At 40.4% G+C, this 15065-nt stretch overlaps 1 protein-coding gene across 1 annotated transcript in view; it reads left to right on the top strand.

The window, feature by feature from the left end:
* ITGA2 (integrin subunit alpha 2) overlaps positions 1–15065 on the top strand; it is a 98647-nt gene that overhangs the window by 40483 nt on the left and 43099 nt on the right. Inside the window, exons 4-7 of the mRNA XM_012811205.2 lie at positions 6799–6908; positions 9700–9791; positions 12817–12931; positions 13095–13222. Coding sequence (XP_012666659.1) covers positions 6799–6908; positions 9700–9791; positions 12817–12931; positions 13095–13222 — 445 coding nt within the window. The remainder of the gene's footprint in view (positions 1–6798; positions 6909–9699; positions 9792–12816; positions 12932–13094; positions 13223–15065) is intronic.

Here is a 15065-nt window from a genome sequence, read left to right as displayed (position 1 = left end):
CTCTTTGCTCAGTTGGTTCCTGAGTGGGAGTCAGAATACCAGGTGAGTCAGTTCCTTGGTATAAGCCTCTGGTCTGGGTTCCATTCCACCAGAATGCAGGGCGTGGAAGATATCTCAAAAACTAGACTTACGTGTCACAAGGGTGGTGTTAACTGTAAGAGCAATGCAGAAAGCTAAGAATCTTTATGACCATCAGTTATGTGGCTCCCACGTAGTAACCAAATATAGGAAAGCAAGCTAGGGAACAGTGGCTGATTACACACACCTAGACACACACACACACACACACACACACATGCACATGGTGCCAAAAAATGTATCTACGTTTTAAGAAAGGAAAAAACTGTATTAAATTTGTAATACTCAAGTCACATTTGATTTCTGCAACTACAAGAGGTGTTCAACGTGGCTTGTATTTATCTTATATTTTTTTTTCTTTCTTAAAAGGTGGATACATTGTCTGTTACCCTCTGTGTGTATGTGTATATATACACATGTTTTCATATATACATATATTTATTTATATATAGGTATATGTGTCTTTTGCTACCACAGTTCCCACCTTGTGGCCCTTTATAAATTTTATAAAGGGTGATTTCAATCTCTGCATCCTCTTTATTGTATGATGGTGACTTGTTCTTTTTTGATTCCAAAGACTTTGGAATCATCCTTGACTTTTATGTATTCATTCATTCATTCATTCAAAGAGCAAACCCTCCACAAACTCTACTGGCCCAGCCTTCACAATATCTCTAAAATAAAAGCGCTGCTCACCACCTTCACTTCCACCAGCCTGTGTGAACCCGCGTCGTTTCGTGCCTGCATGGACGATTACAATCACCGTCCTAGTGCTGACCTGCCTCACCTTTGCTCTGCTACAGTCATTCTCAATAAAGTGGCCTTCAATATTATTTTGAAATATGCCCAGTGACATCTATTCCAAGCCCTCCAACAGCTTTCCCATTTCCCGCAGAGGGAAAGCTGAGGCCTTCTAATAACACAGGGTCTGTACGTGACCCGGCCTCATTACCGGTCTGACCTCGTCTTCCACACTCTCTGGGCTTTTGCCCTTTCTGTTCCCCAGCCTGACTCTTCCACCAGACTCTCACAGCTCATGCTTTCCTCTCCTGCATCTTTGACCTGAAATGTCATCTTCTCAGTGAGAACTTCCCTGAGGAGCCCTTATTCAGAGAAACTCAAATAAAATTTGTAACATTCTCCACCTCATCCTCCTAACTCCAGCTTGCTTATTCTTCTCCTGAAACACTGACCGCCACCACCATACATTTCACTGACGTATTACTTTTATTGTCTGTGTTCTCTTTCGAGAATGTAACTCTGGGAGGCCAGAAATTTTTGACTTGTTTATTTGGCGTTCTATCCTCAGGGCCTAGAATCAAGTCTGGCACATAGTAGGTCTGGCCACCATGTACAGACTCACAGGTTGTATACTGCACAAGGCAGGACACACCGTCAAGGTCATACGTCAGCCGCTAGAAGCGCACTGAGCATGTGTTGAATGGAATAAAACAGAGTGCTTTGCCCTGCTATTTTAAGTAAACCTCTGTCTGAAATCCCTAGTAAAATCCGTCACACTGAAGGAATGTTTGGGGAGTTTATAGACTCACAGACCAAAGGAAGATATTTATAACAGTCCCTGGATTGTGGGTTTCAAACTACCCGACCCACACCACCATAAATACTGTTTACTAACTAAACAAAGTATTTTGAATTCCGCTGCAGGTGGGCAAATTGGCTGTGTTTTGAAAGTCTACATAATCACTATTTTCCCACAAGATAATTGAACAGTAAGTGCTATTTAAAGTCGTCTTGGAAGAATTCCCAGTTTCACTGTTGGGAAAGAGAAGTTTATATCTTGGGATTTTGTTCTGTTCTGAGAATCTGCACACACGACTGTGCATGCAGCTCTTTTATGTGGTTGAGATTCAATTAAATCCGTTGCCTCCAAGTGGCTTTGCCCTACCTCAGCAAGGTGTACCCACCACCATATCCTTTTCCCCACCTTGGGCCCATTCTCTTCCTACTGTGTCACTCCCTGCTACAGCTGATTACATAAAATTTCACAGATAAACACGCCAGTCTCCCTCGTCTTCCTGTCTGATTAATTTAAGAATGTCACAATTCCTTTGTAACAGGATGACTGGTGATGTCATAGGCTTTCCTTATGCGGGTGAGTTGTCAGGAACCAGGATTTCACTCAGACCTCAGGGTATAATTTTGCCAATAAAGGAGGCAGGCCAGGATTTTTGAAACCTTCACCCTAGTCACTAACATGACCCGTAGGCTGCTTACTAATGTGGGTCACAATGTGTAAGGAGTGCGTCATCAATGATGAGGAAATCCTTGTTCTTCAACAGTCACCAAAATGGTCTGGTTTTCCACTGTTTCCTGTTGTCTTGTGTGGTGCATTCTAGGGAGCATAATAATGGGAGAGATTTCCCTGCACGTATTCTTTCAGAGAATCTCAAGTGTTTTCATGTCCTCCTTATTAGTTTGAAGGCTACTACGCAGATGCTCGCCTTTCTCTGCTTCTGTCAGGTTAAGTTGGGAGGGCTACAGTTCTCACGGTCATTGTGGTAAAGTTATCAAATCCCGAATTCTCAGATGAGGCGGAAGGAAGTGAGGGGAGAGTGTCCGGGGAATGCTTCATCAGTAGGAAACAGCAAATGTCTTTTCTCAAGGAGAAAACCTAAGCTACAGGTACGGTTCTACTGCTGAGGTGCTAGGGAACAAAATGGTTACATTTTGGATCAGAAACTCGTGTCTTTGCGTCTCTCTGGGGCTGTGGTGAGGATGGAAGGAACTATGCCTAATGGAAGACACCCGTTTACCTCATTTGGCATCATTTGGGCATGCCCGGGTCGTATCTGCCATTGCAGACGCTACCGTCCAGACCCCACACTGTGGATTTTCTCTCACAGCGTGGCCACAGCTGCTGTCCAGTCTGCACCCCTCAAAGGTCGCACAGCCACCTACCCCTTCACAGTCAGGGTGGCCTGATCCTCAGTGTCTGATTTCTACTCCATGCTAGTTCTAAAACCCAGCTCATCTGTTCAGATCGTGTTCCCAGCCTGAGCCCTACGCCAGGCCTTGAAGCAGCTACGAAGAAAGAGAAAAGCCTAGGGGTTCAGAACGTGGGCTTCAGAATCTCTCGCACGCGGCTCTCACTGGCCATGTGAGCATGAATAAGTTGTTCATCTCTCTGTATTCTTGTGGTTGATCTATAAAATGGAGGTAAAATAATCTTAGACTTTTGTAGATTAAATTAGACAATGTTTAGAAGGACACACAGTACCAGATGTGGTAAGATTTGTGGTAATTAGTAGGATTTCCCAGCATGCCAAGGGACAGAGCCCACTCCCTGTGCTCATTTCTAGGTGCAAGGTGCTTCGTGTCTTGTTCTCTACACGTACTTGGCCCTTCTCTGAACCCCACCCCCCAACACACACACACACACACACACACACACACACACACACACACACACATACAGGGCGAATCAGCAGCAGATGACAGAACACTGACAGTATAATGCTGTCCTCTCAACTTGGTTGATGTTTTTCATCTTTTTTTTTTCTTTTTACTGTTACTTAGACCCTTCCCCCTCAAAAATGCTCCTCCATAAGAACAGAATGTAGAATTTTCTGGTTTTCCTCAACCAAGAAACTCTTTTCAAATAATAATAGAGACTCCTCCATTTGTTTGTTTGTTCATCTTGTTTTTCACTCATTTGTTCATCAAGAAATTTTGCAGTGCTCTGGGCATGGAATTCCCAGCCTTAGTGCACCTTTCCTCTCTAGTGGAAGATTGATTTGGCATGCAGGCAGCTATAGGGCAATGTGATTTAAATAATAATAACTGGGTGAGGGAAAAGTCAGAGGCTCTGGAAGTACTCAGGAAAGGCACCTTGCCCAGATTTGGAGGAGCCGGGGTGAGGGGAGCTTCCTGGAGGAAGTGGTATTACATGGGAGACCCAACTAGTGAGTAACACTTTGCTAGGCACAGAACTGTTTAAGTGACGATTTGGAAGTAAGAACAACTGTGATTTGGAGGAGGAGCACAGTTCAATGTGACTGAAATACAGAATCTTAGGGAGGCATATGAAAAGAGACAGGGTTGGAGAAGAAAGCTAAAGCTGGATTATTTCTCTCTTACACTTAAGATGTGTCCAGCACACAAAAATCAGACTGAAACCTGTGTAGTTCCATTATGAAATGAAGACTAAGGACTTGTAGACATGGAGAAAATCAAGCTGCCTTTACAGTTTTTCAAGTGCAGAGTCTTTATAAGGTTGCTAATTTCTTCTGAGCTATCATGAATTTGAAGATCAGATATACTCAAGCATGCATTCTGAACTCTAGCCCTGATTCCCTCCCGCCACAAAGGCAAATACTGGATATTAACATCCAAAATTAGGATTTGTTTTTCAAAAGCCTTAACCTATATACCTGGTATTATTATAATCCTGACTATAGCTAATATTTTACCATGTAAATTATGCTACATAAGAAGATAAAAATCTTTTGACTCAAACTTTAATCAAAGTTAACTGAATTAAAGTGTTCTTTAATGATCTATATTAGTTTGAGAATAATTTTATAAAATCAACAAGAGGAAATCTTTTTTTAAATTCTTTTTGAGACAGAATTATACTCTGTTGCCCAGGCTAGAGTGCCCTGGCTTCATGCTAACTCACAGCAATCTCAGACTTCTGGGCTCAAAGGATCCTCTTGGCCCTGCCTCCTGAGTAGCTGGGAATACAGGCACCTGCCACAACACCTGGCTAATTTTTGTTTTCAGTACAATTGAGGGTCTCTCTCCTGCTTAGAATGGTCTCAAACTCTTGAACTCAGGGGATCCTCCTCACCTTGGCCTCCCAGAGGGCTAGGATTATAGGTGTGAGCTACCACATCTACCCATTAAGAGGAAATCTTATTACTGAACTGTAACTGTCTATCAAAATATCCCATATTTGTGTTTTCATGATTGTTCATTTCATGATTGTTCACGCTATCCCCTCTGCTAACAATGCTGGCTAAAACCTTCGTCTTTCAATGCCCATTTTGCATCCTTTGACAATTTCCATGTTTGCTTCTCTGCAAGTAAACTAAACCATATCTTCCAGTTGACTTGTATTTTCAACTTACCTGTCATGTATTTTGAAGAGTTTTACTAGATTTAGTAAATAGGAGTCTGCCCTTAGTCTATATCTAACTATAGCACTTAGTACAGGGCATGCACTGTTTAAATGATAATGATAAAATATCTATACAGAGGGCTCATGGAAGTATTTAAGTTTCACAAATAGATAATCTAATCCTTCCCAACTCTGACGAGAAAAAAAAAAAAATGAAGACAGTTGGTTCCTTATTAATTGAAGGCTTCCTACCCAGTGGGTAACCTGCTGCAGTTTCTGAAGATGAAACTGTTCCATGGGCTCCTGTGCCATCTTCTGTGATCAGAAGCGCCAGATGAGGGCTTCTGCAGGAAGACCATAGTCTCTAGTTGTAGAAGTTCTGTAGGAAGTGAAACTAACCACGGGAAGGATATGAGCACCAGTCTCATCCTGTATTCTAGATATGTAGACATTGTTACCCGTGAAGACAGCCCCGTGTTTGTTCAGTCTTTTTGTTAAATATCCCCTTATAAAGACAACAGCCGTCAAGCCACTTAGATAACACATCTGCTCTCTAAATGAGTTGAAATATGTAAATGGTTACAGCATTCAACAAATGTTGGTTGTGGCTCTTAGTTTTAATATTGTTCCATTCTGTAGAGCTGTGCTGACCAATAAATACCCACTGGCCAACTGTGCCTGTTCAGCACTTGAAATGTTACTTTTCATAATGAGATGTGTTCTCAGTCTGTGGACCCCAACCCCAGGCCATTAGGAACTGGGCCACACTGCAGGAGATAAGTGGTGAGAGAGAAGCTTTATTTATATTTACAGCAGTTCCCCATTACTGCCATCACCCGCTGCGTCTCCTATCAATTATCTGCATTAGGTTCTCTTAGGAGCATGAACCCTACTGAAAACTGTACGTGGGAGGCATCTAGGTGTGCACGTTCTTATGAGAATCTCATGCCTAATGATCTGGGGTGGTTCAAAGGCAGTGAGGCTAGTGCTGGGGAGCAGTTGCCAATACTGATTGTCATTAGCAGAGAGGTTTGACTGCACAGAGACCATAAAAAATCAATTGCTTGCAGACTCACATCCAAACCACACCCCTCCACTCCACTCCCATTCTGTGGAAAAATTGTCTTTCATGAACCCAGCCCTTGGTATGCCAAAACATTAGGGACCCATGCTCTAAGTACACAGAATTTCAAAGACTTAGTAGAGAAAAAGCATGCCAACTAGCTCATTCACAATTTTTATATTCATTGCATGCTAGTTTGCATATACTGAGTTAGCTAAAATACATTATTAAAAGTATTTCTCCTGTTGATTTTCTACTTTATTCATGTGGGTGGCTCCTAGTAAACCCAAAATTACATATGCGGTTTACGTTGGTGGCTTGTATTATATTTCCATTGGACAGTGCTGCTTCCGAGGGACCTCCCAGGCTGTGTGGCAGGACAGCGGGATTGCTGACATTGGGTGAGGATCTTGATCAGCTCAGAGGAGAGGATGCAGGTCAAGTCATAGTGGAGCAAATAGGAACTGTTCACTGGAAAAATAGAAATTGACTATGTTTTCACTGTTTGTAGGCAGGTTTATCTTTAAGAAACTATACTCAATGCTTTATGTCTAATTTAAAAATATCTTATTTCTAGGCTACTGGTTGGCTCACCTTGGAGTGGCTTTCCCAAGAACCGAATGGGAGACGTGTATAAATGTCCTGTTGACCAGTCCACTGCTACGTGTGAAAAACTGAACTTGCAAAGTAAGTCTTAATTAGTAAGTGATTTTTTTTAACAAATAGCCAAATCTCATTTGTTATATGAGTGGTGTCCAGAATGAATCTGGCCATTGTTAACACTATTTTTAATATTATAGGGATGGCAGCTCTTGTATAGCCAACTGAAAACACCTAAAACGATCATTGTTCTTTTTTTTTAAGAAATGAAGAGTGCATTTTTGCTTTTACCTCTTTAGCTGTAGGAGCCCCAATTATATCCAAATTTTTAAAATAGTCTGGAGATCTGACTTAACAAGATGTGTGAGAAATGTGCTGCCTCCTGAACCACCTGCCCTCAGACCACGGGCTGGTTTCCCTCCACATTGAGGATTATTTTCCTGATTACACGCAGAGATCTGAGGCTATTCTTATTTCTCTCTCTTCTCAAAGCAAACTATGAATTTGGAGATATCAGTAACTAGGGGCCAGGAAATACTCCAAGTTTCTGATTGCATCTAAATGATTGCATTCTAATAAAACAAACCTGTCACTTGGAATTATTTGCTGTTTTAATGATCTACCTCCCAGATGACTTCTATTATAACACAAACAGTTATGAAAGATGCGCGTGTAGAAAGCTGAGTGAGTAATACTTCCATGCAGTATTTCCTGGGGCGAGTGAATGTCACTGAGTTTCATCATCGTCACACCAGCACCAGCCAGAAGCAGCAGCACTGAGGACTCAGGGAGTCATGGGCTAGGAAAACACAACATCGTGAGAATCAAGAGAAAGAAGAGTTTCAAAAATAGTGTTGAAGACTTGGGAACAAGGGCTGGACTGTTTCTTACACATCAGTGCATCACTAATGTGTAAAGTAATGTCTGGCATAGATAGGGATCAATAAACACGTTCCCCATGGAACGGAAGGAACATCAGTGGAGAGGTTAAAGGGGATGAGGACTCAGTAAGTTTCTTTGGCTTATTTAAGGGAGTTGTGAGTGACGTAGATCAGCGATCTCCAAACAATTGGAACACTGACTGTGAGTGTGTGTGCATGTGTGTACAAAAATACACATACATACGCTAACAAAAGTATATACTGTAACATAAGTGCCTGAAGTTTTATTATATAGTTCAAAATTTTATTTTATAACCCCTAATCCTGGGACACAATTATAAGGAAGACTTTACCTAACAAATGCAATCACTGTAACCCAATTCTTGGTACCCTCACTGAATCCCAAACAATAAAAAAATAAAATAAACTGCTTATCCAGTATACTAAAAAATAAAATAAAATACACCCTAATCCTATCACCCTTAACTTTTGAACATTTGTCCCTAATATATATAAGTTTATTATTTTTTAAAGTTATATATAGCATGTATGCTTGCATATCATCTTCCTATTAACACGTTCATATAAAAATAAACTTAAAGGAATAAAACCATGCATGTAGAAGTTCTATTATTTTCTCTCTGCACTCTAGCAGATTGTATTTTATGAAACTTGCTCACCTAGAGTATAAATCCAGTCGTATTGTTGGAGAAAATAGATAACAAAGAATGTAGAACTGTGTGAGTAGTGGGTAAGCCCAAGGGGTCCATTTCTGGAAATTGAGCTGTGAAGGAGAGCCAGGAAAACAGTTCTACAGGATGGCAAGATTAGGGGAAGATTTTTAGGGACAAGGCGATGATCCTATTTGTAGGCAGCATGGCAGGAGACAGTGAAAAGGGAGTCACTATTCATCAAGGATAGAGTTGGCGGAATTAGTGTCATTGGGACCTGGGAAAATGAGTCTTAGAAAGAATGCTTTATCCCCTAAGACATGGAGGAAAGAGATGAAAAGTAAGAGTTCTAATAGTGGTCTTTGCTTATAGATGAAAGGCCAGCTACACAGCTTATATCTCTGTAATCTCTGCACTTTGGGAGGCTGAGGCAGGAGGATCACTTGTGGCCAGGAGGTTGAGACCAGCCGGAGCAACATATTGAGACTCTGTTTCTACAAAAAGAGGGAGAGGAAGAGAGAAAGTTAAGATTCACCTGAGTGCAATTTGTGTTCTGTGCAGTAGATGAGTTGTTTACTGAGAGCAATGGGACCTAGGTTGAAGTGGGAGGCTTGAGAAGAAGAGTGGAAGTTTACAACAGTTGACGTAGGAAATGAAGGAAGGAATCCAGCTAAGAATCAATGAAAGTGGCAGTGATGGCTCAGCAGAGACTAGAAAACATGAGTGATAATGATATTGAGGAGCATTGCAATGTTTAATAACTCCAGCATGGCTACAGTGACCTGTGCTAGTTCAATGGGGAGAGGAGATGGAGAGATTTACTTATTTTACAGGGCTACTCTCCTGGTTTGCTTTAAAATTCACCCACTATTGCTTTGGGTCAGATTCTACCAAAGGGCATTCTCTGATGACACTTTAAGGATGTTTTTACTGATCCAGGAGAAAAAGCATTACATAGAGCCAACACAACTTTGAGAAGAGCAGAGGATGCAAGAGAACAAATGGTGCCTTAGATATATTTTGTTTGGCCAGAGCATTGTGAAAAAAGATGTACATTTAAATATCTCTGGATCATGGCCTCCCCAGACACCCCCCACCCACTCCGTAATGTCTCATGCTCCACGGCCTCCCACGGGAAGGTGAGCTGCCAGATCACGGAACGGATCTCCTCTCCCTACACGGCATCATCCACCCAAGCCCCTGTATATGTGAAACTAAATTCAATGCCACGTAAAAACATGAGTATGCCTGTTTGTTTTTCTTTAACAACTGTAAGTAAATGGTGCAGATTTAATCACTTTTTAAAATCTCTTTTCCTCTTGAAAGCTTCCATAAGCATTCCGAATGTTACTGAGATGAAAACCAACATGAGCCTTGGCTTGACGCTCACAAGGAACGTGGGAACTGGAGGGTTTCTCGTGAGTGTTTACTTTTCCAATCTTCGCTCCTCTCAAGGAAGTATGTAGCCAGTGTCTTCTCACCACCCTTCCCATCTCTTTGGATCTTTTGAGGTTTTCAGAGCTTGCGTTCTGATAAATTATGTAATTTGGATACCCAATGGAGCAAACTAATCTGTTGGACATTTTAGGAGATTCTACAAAATCATTGCCACAGATTGTTTTGGGGAAAGGGGACTAAAGAAACACTGATTCTTTGCCCTTGGAGAGGATGCTGAGTATTTGTTGATAACGGCAGAATCTCAAATCTCATTTCTACTTCCTGTGGGAACATTCAAGATAGGTACTACTAATTTAGAAACAAGTTTCAAAACTAAGAAGAGTTTTTGTTTTAAATCATTTCCTGTAACTGTTGACTAATCTGGTATTATTTCAGGCAAGGCACAGTCTCTTATTTTGTTTCATGCCACTGTTTACTCCTGTTTAGTTTCTGAAATACTAAGACATCACAAATCAGTGAAATAGAATGCCCTATTTAAAGAGTTGTCTGGGGACAATTAATTGGTTAATAGTTTGCATTTCCAAGTACACTTTCAAGTGAATTAAAGAGTTGAGATAAAAAAACAGGAAAATGGAAATTTTATGAGATAAGGAAGAATTTCTAAGCTTAGAACTAACAGAAGTAACAACATAGGAATTATTGAAAAGATTTGACGAAATAAAAGTTGAAAGACTTTGCATACCCCAGAAAAAAAATTTTAAAGGCAAACAAAAATTCAATCTTATCAAAATTTCTACTAGCTGATACAGGTATATCCTGGTCGTAAGCCCTGTTAAAATTGTCTTAGGAAGCCTACCTTCACTTCACATTAGTTATATCTAGCTCATTGATATGCTAACTTAAAAGCCTGTTTAATAAGTGGATTATTCTAAAAGGTAATCAATTCTGAACAATGTAATTTTACTTAATAGATATTAGCTTTCAGTGATTTTGCTGCCATTAAGTAAATTAGATACTCCTTGTAATATGTGTTATATCAGTGGGTAAGTGAATACTGCCATGGGTCGCCATGGTTTATGATATTCCAAAGCCTTTGTGATAGGATGGCCTTCATTTTTTTTCTGTTTGTTTGTTTTGTAAGGTTGCATAAATCAGAAAAAGGAACATACTAAGATTTATGAATTATAAATTATGCCTCCAATTTTATCTATCTCTCCAGATAAAGTAAAATAGAATTGCAGGAGAATCAGGGATTAATTTAATAGTCAATGGAGCAAACAGAGAGAGAGGAGAAGAGGAGGAAAGAAAAAAAGTCCAAGTTTCCTTTATAGATCTAAAAGGTCAAAATCAGAAGATACTCAAGAATGATGTGGAAAAGACTGACAATCATCAAATTTTTTGGAACCTTCTTAAATTCTGGGCTTTAAGCAGGAATGTAGTTCTGGTATTCATTATTGGCCGTATCCTAATTTCAACTTCTTAATGCTGTTTTCCATTGCTTTTAAAAAAAAAATCTTCTTCTGGATATTTCAGGAGTCATTTTACTTTTTTATGAGTTATTTTTCAAGGTGACACAAAAAAGTTAGGAATGGGGGTACAGGAATCAACAACTGGTATCTGTTATTTGGTAAACTAATCAAAAGCATTAATCACGATTTTCTCCTAACTAATTGGCAAAATGAACTAGTTTTATAAGTGGAAAACTATGCCTTGTGCATGAGGCATGAAATATGACCACAGTTGCCTGTCCTTTGAGCTATTAACAATTAAAGTGGGTCAAACAAAGTCCATTTTGTTTTTCTAGCAGCTTCTTGCAAGAATTCTGTTCAATTATAATGGTTGAGCCACAGCTTTCCATAAGGTGACATTTGTAGGTATTTTTTAGGATCTTGACTAAATTTCTAATTTCCACTTATTTCCTTTCTCATCTGGCAATTTTAGTATTATTTCCTCTAATTGTCCCCATGTGATTTAATCATAATTCGATCAGTAGGTCATGGCACACCCAGGGACTCCAGAAAAGGGGGGCCACTTTAGTGGAGATTTTAAATGGGGACCACTTTAATGGAGATATTAAAAATTTCAGTATGTGTGATATGGGCAAGGCCCCACGTGCCAGCCGGGAAGTAGAACTGGGAGGTTTTGACACCCTCACAATAAAGAAATACATTATAGTGCAGTTAAACATTGACAGTCAATCAACCTCATTTGTGTTTGCTTAGCATATAGAGGAATTTTTTAAACTATGAATTTTCACACAAAATTTGTCCCTTCCTGAGTTTCTTTAAAAACTGGGGAATCTGGCAAAGCAGAGCCTGTGTCACACCCGAGGGTGGGCAGGAACCATCAGGCCCTGTACACAGGCACTGCTTCTTCGTTTACCAGGGTGTCGCACCTGACCCCAGACTCTTCAAGGGCTACTGCTCGGCCCATGAGGCCACTGGGTTTACGATTTCTGCTCAGTAGTATGGAAGGAAGGAACTGGAGGGACGTAGTATTTAATAATAACCCCGATAATGATGCTGGTTAACAATAATCCAGCACTTGCTATTTACCTGGCACTGTTCTAAGTGTTTGGTATCCACAGACCCACTTAATCTTCACAACAATCTTAGAAGATAGGAGGTATGATCCTTCTCATTTGACAGATGGTGCCCAGATGACTGAGGGACCAAAAGGGGACTTTGGATTCATTTTCCTCCTGGGTATTCTCTGCAAGAAAAGCACCATTTACCCCTTTTCTGTAGCTCGGTGGGTGGGTCCTTCACTGGCACCTGCTGGTGACAAGCCTGGTTTCCCTACCTGGAGGCCTCCGTCAGGCAAAAAGCATCTGCCACTTTCCCCATCACTCCTGCCTACCCCAGTGGACTCTGACTCAAAGGCATTTTTGACTGTTTAGTTTCAAGAGTCGACAATTACTAGTCTCTTGGGAAAGAACAGAAATGATTTCTGAGTTGTGCAGTGGAAGGGTAGAAGATTAGCATTTTGAGTTCTGCAGTGGAGAGGTAGAGGGTTTCCATTTATGGTTTTCTCATTTCTTTGAAGACGTGTGGTCCCCTGTGGGCACAGCAGTGTGGAAATCAGTATTACACAACCGGTGTGTGTTCAGACATCAGTCCCAACTTTCAGCTCTTGGCCAGCTTTTCGCCTGCAGTTCAGAGTAAGTTGGGAATGCAGAGATGGGAGAGCATTGCCTGACAGTTAAGGGGAGTTGCGGAATTATCAACAAGTCCCACTCAACCCCTCCCTAAGTCTCATTTTTATGTGGATGTAAAGTTTGAATTACCAATGGATATCTGCTTCTTTCATCTTTTCCTGTGTAGCCTGCCCCTCCCTCATAGACGTTGTGGTTGTATGTGATGACTCAAACAGTATTTATCCCTGGGAAGCAGTAAAGAATTTTTTGGAAAAATTTGTACAAGGCCTGGACATAGGGCCCACAAAGACACAGGTATGGATGTCAAAAGTACATACACTAGCCCACAGCTTTTTTTCCTGAAAAAACATGGTTAGACTTACAGTCTTAATTTTTGCATTTGTCAAACTCCTATTTTAAATGCATCTGACGGTAACTGTGAGTATTGAATGAAATTTGTACTACGCTGGGTTATTCTACCTCAGACTTTGCCCTATACTGGTCTTTTGACCTTGGAATTCTGTTTCTGACATGGGAATTGAGGGTATGAGATATAACATTTTAATTCTTTTTTAGTTACCCAATTCATGGGTTAGAAGGGGGAAACTACAAATTCAAGATGTATTTTTTTCTTCATGTTCATTAGAACTAACAATGAATTTCTTTTGTTTACTCTTTACTGGTATTAGACTTTGAAATCCTCAGACTTACTTTTGATCTTTTCTTTCCTCTCAAGTCTTACATTCTACCCTAAAGAAGAGGGTTCAGGAATATTGCATTTTTCACCATCTTCCCAGAGTTTAGTCTTTGTAGCAAAAAAGTAGCAGAGTAAACTCAGAAATCTAGTCTTATCCCTTCCACACTCCTTTCATACTGACCTTCATCTTTTTTTGGTTAACTGTGGCATATGTACACTATGGAATACTATTTAGCCATAAAAAAGATGGAGATGTTACAGCTTTTGTTTTAACCTGGGTAGAGCTGGGAACATCCTCTTTACTGGAGCCTCTTAACTACTGATGTCTTATTGGCACTTCCTGTTCTGGAAAGCCTGTCTCCTATTCTTAGAGGATGATTACAGTGGCTGAGGACAAGGACATTAACAGAAGAGTATGACTTTCTTGATCTCTAGGATTAGGGAATGTTCAGAAATTCTTTTCTCAACTCTCTCAAATAAGATTCTCTCTAATTGTACTTTCTCTGAAAGGCAGAAACTCCCTGCCCCCCCCCCCACACACACACAGATAGCAACTTCCTGCCAGAGATGCCAAAGCCCGTGACACAGGAAATCCAGCACATTACATCCATCCAAACATACTCCATTGATTAAAAGCACACTGATTTGTCTTTTTTTTTTTTTTTGAGACAGAGCCTCAAGCTATCCCCCTGGGTAGAGTGCTGTGGCATCACAGCTCACAGAAACCTCCAACTCCTGGAGTCAAGTGAGTCTCCTGCCTCCGCCTCTCAAGTAGCTGGGACCACAGGCGCCCGCCACAATGCCCAGCTATTTTTTGGTTGCAGCCATCATTGTTGTTTTGGCAGCCGGGCTGGATTCGAACCCACCACCTTAGGTGTATGTGGCTGGCGCCTTAGCCACTTGAGCCACAGGTGCTGAGCCCACACTGATTTTTCTTACAGTCAACTCTGATTCTTTATTACACAGTTACCTTTAATTGATGAAATGGTCCCCTCCACTAGTATAGCTTACATTTGTTTATAAGCATCTATCTATCGACATTTAGAATGTTTGTTTGAATGTTACATTAAAATGTTAATTTTAATATTTTTATTAAAAACCTAGTTCTAATATTCATTCTTAGTAAAGTATTATAGGTCTATGCTAATATTCATCCTTAGTAAAATACTATAGACGTGTGCTTAAAAATCTACAATTATTACTCTTGAGAACCAAATCGTAAGCTGTAGCACATCATTTTGTTTGGCAGTCATTGCTACTTTTCACCTCTAAAAAAGAAGAAATGATTCCCTAAAATGAATAATAACTATCAGTATTAGTTACTCTATCAGTCATAGAGTTGGAAGTGATTCCCTTCAACTACCAGCCCATGCCTAAATGTACCTTTAATTTTTATCATATTGGTTAAGTAGAAATTATTTATAACTCTATGACAGTCCATTAATAGACTTCTACTCTTTT

The sequence above is a fragment of the Otolemur garnettii genome, unplaced genomic scaffold (assembly GCF_000181295.1).
Source record: "Otolemur garnettii isolate 467f Iridium unplaced genomic scaffold, OtoGar3 scaffold00005, whole genome shotgun sequence".
In the NCBI taxonomy this organism is placed as follows: domain Eukaryota; kingdom Metazoa; phylum Chordata; class Mammalia; order Primates; family Galagidae; genus Otolemur; species Otolemur garnettii.
The sequence above is the reverse complement of the archived record's forward strand: the minus strand, read 5'-3'. Positions and strand labels throughout refer to the sequence as shown.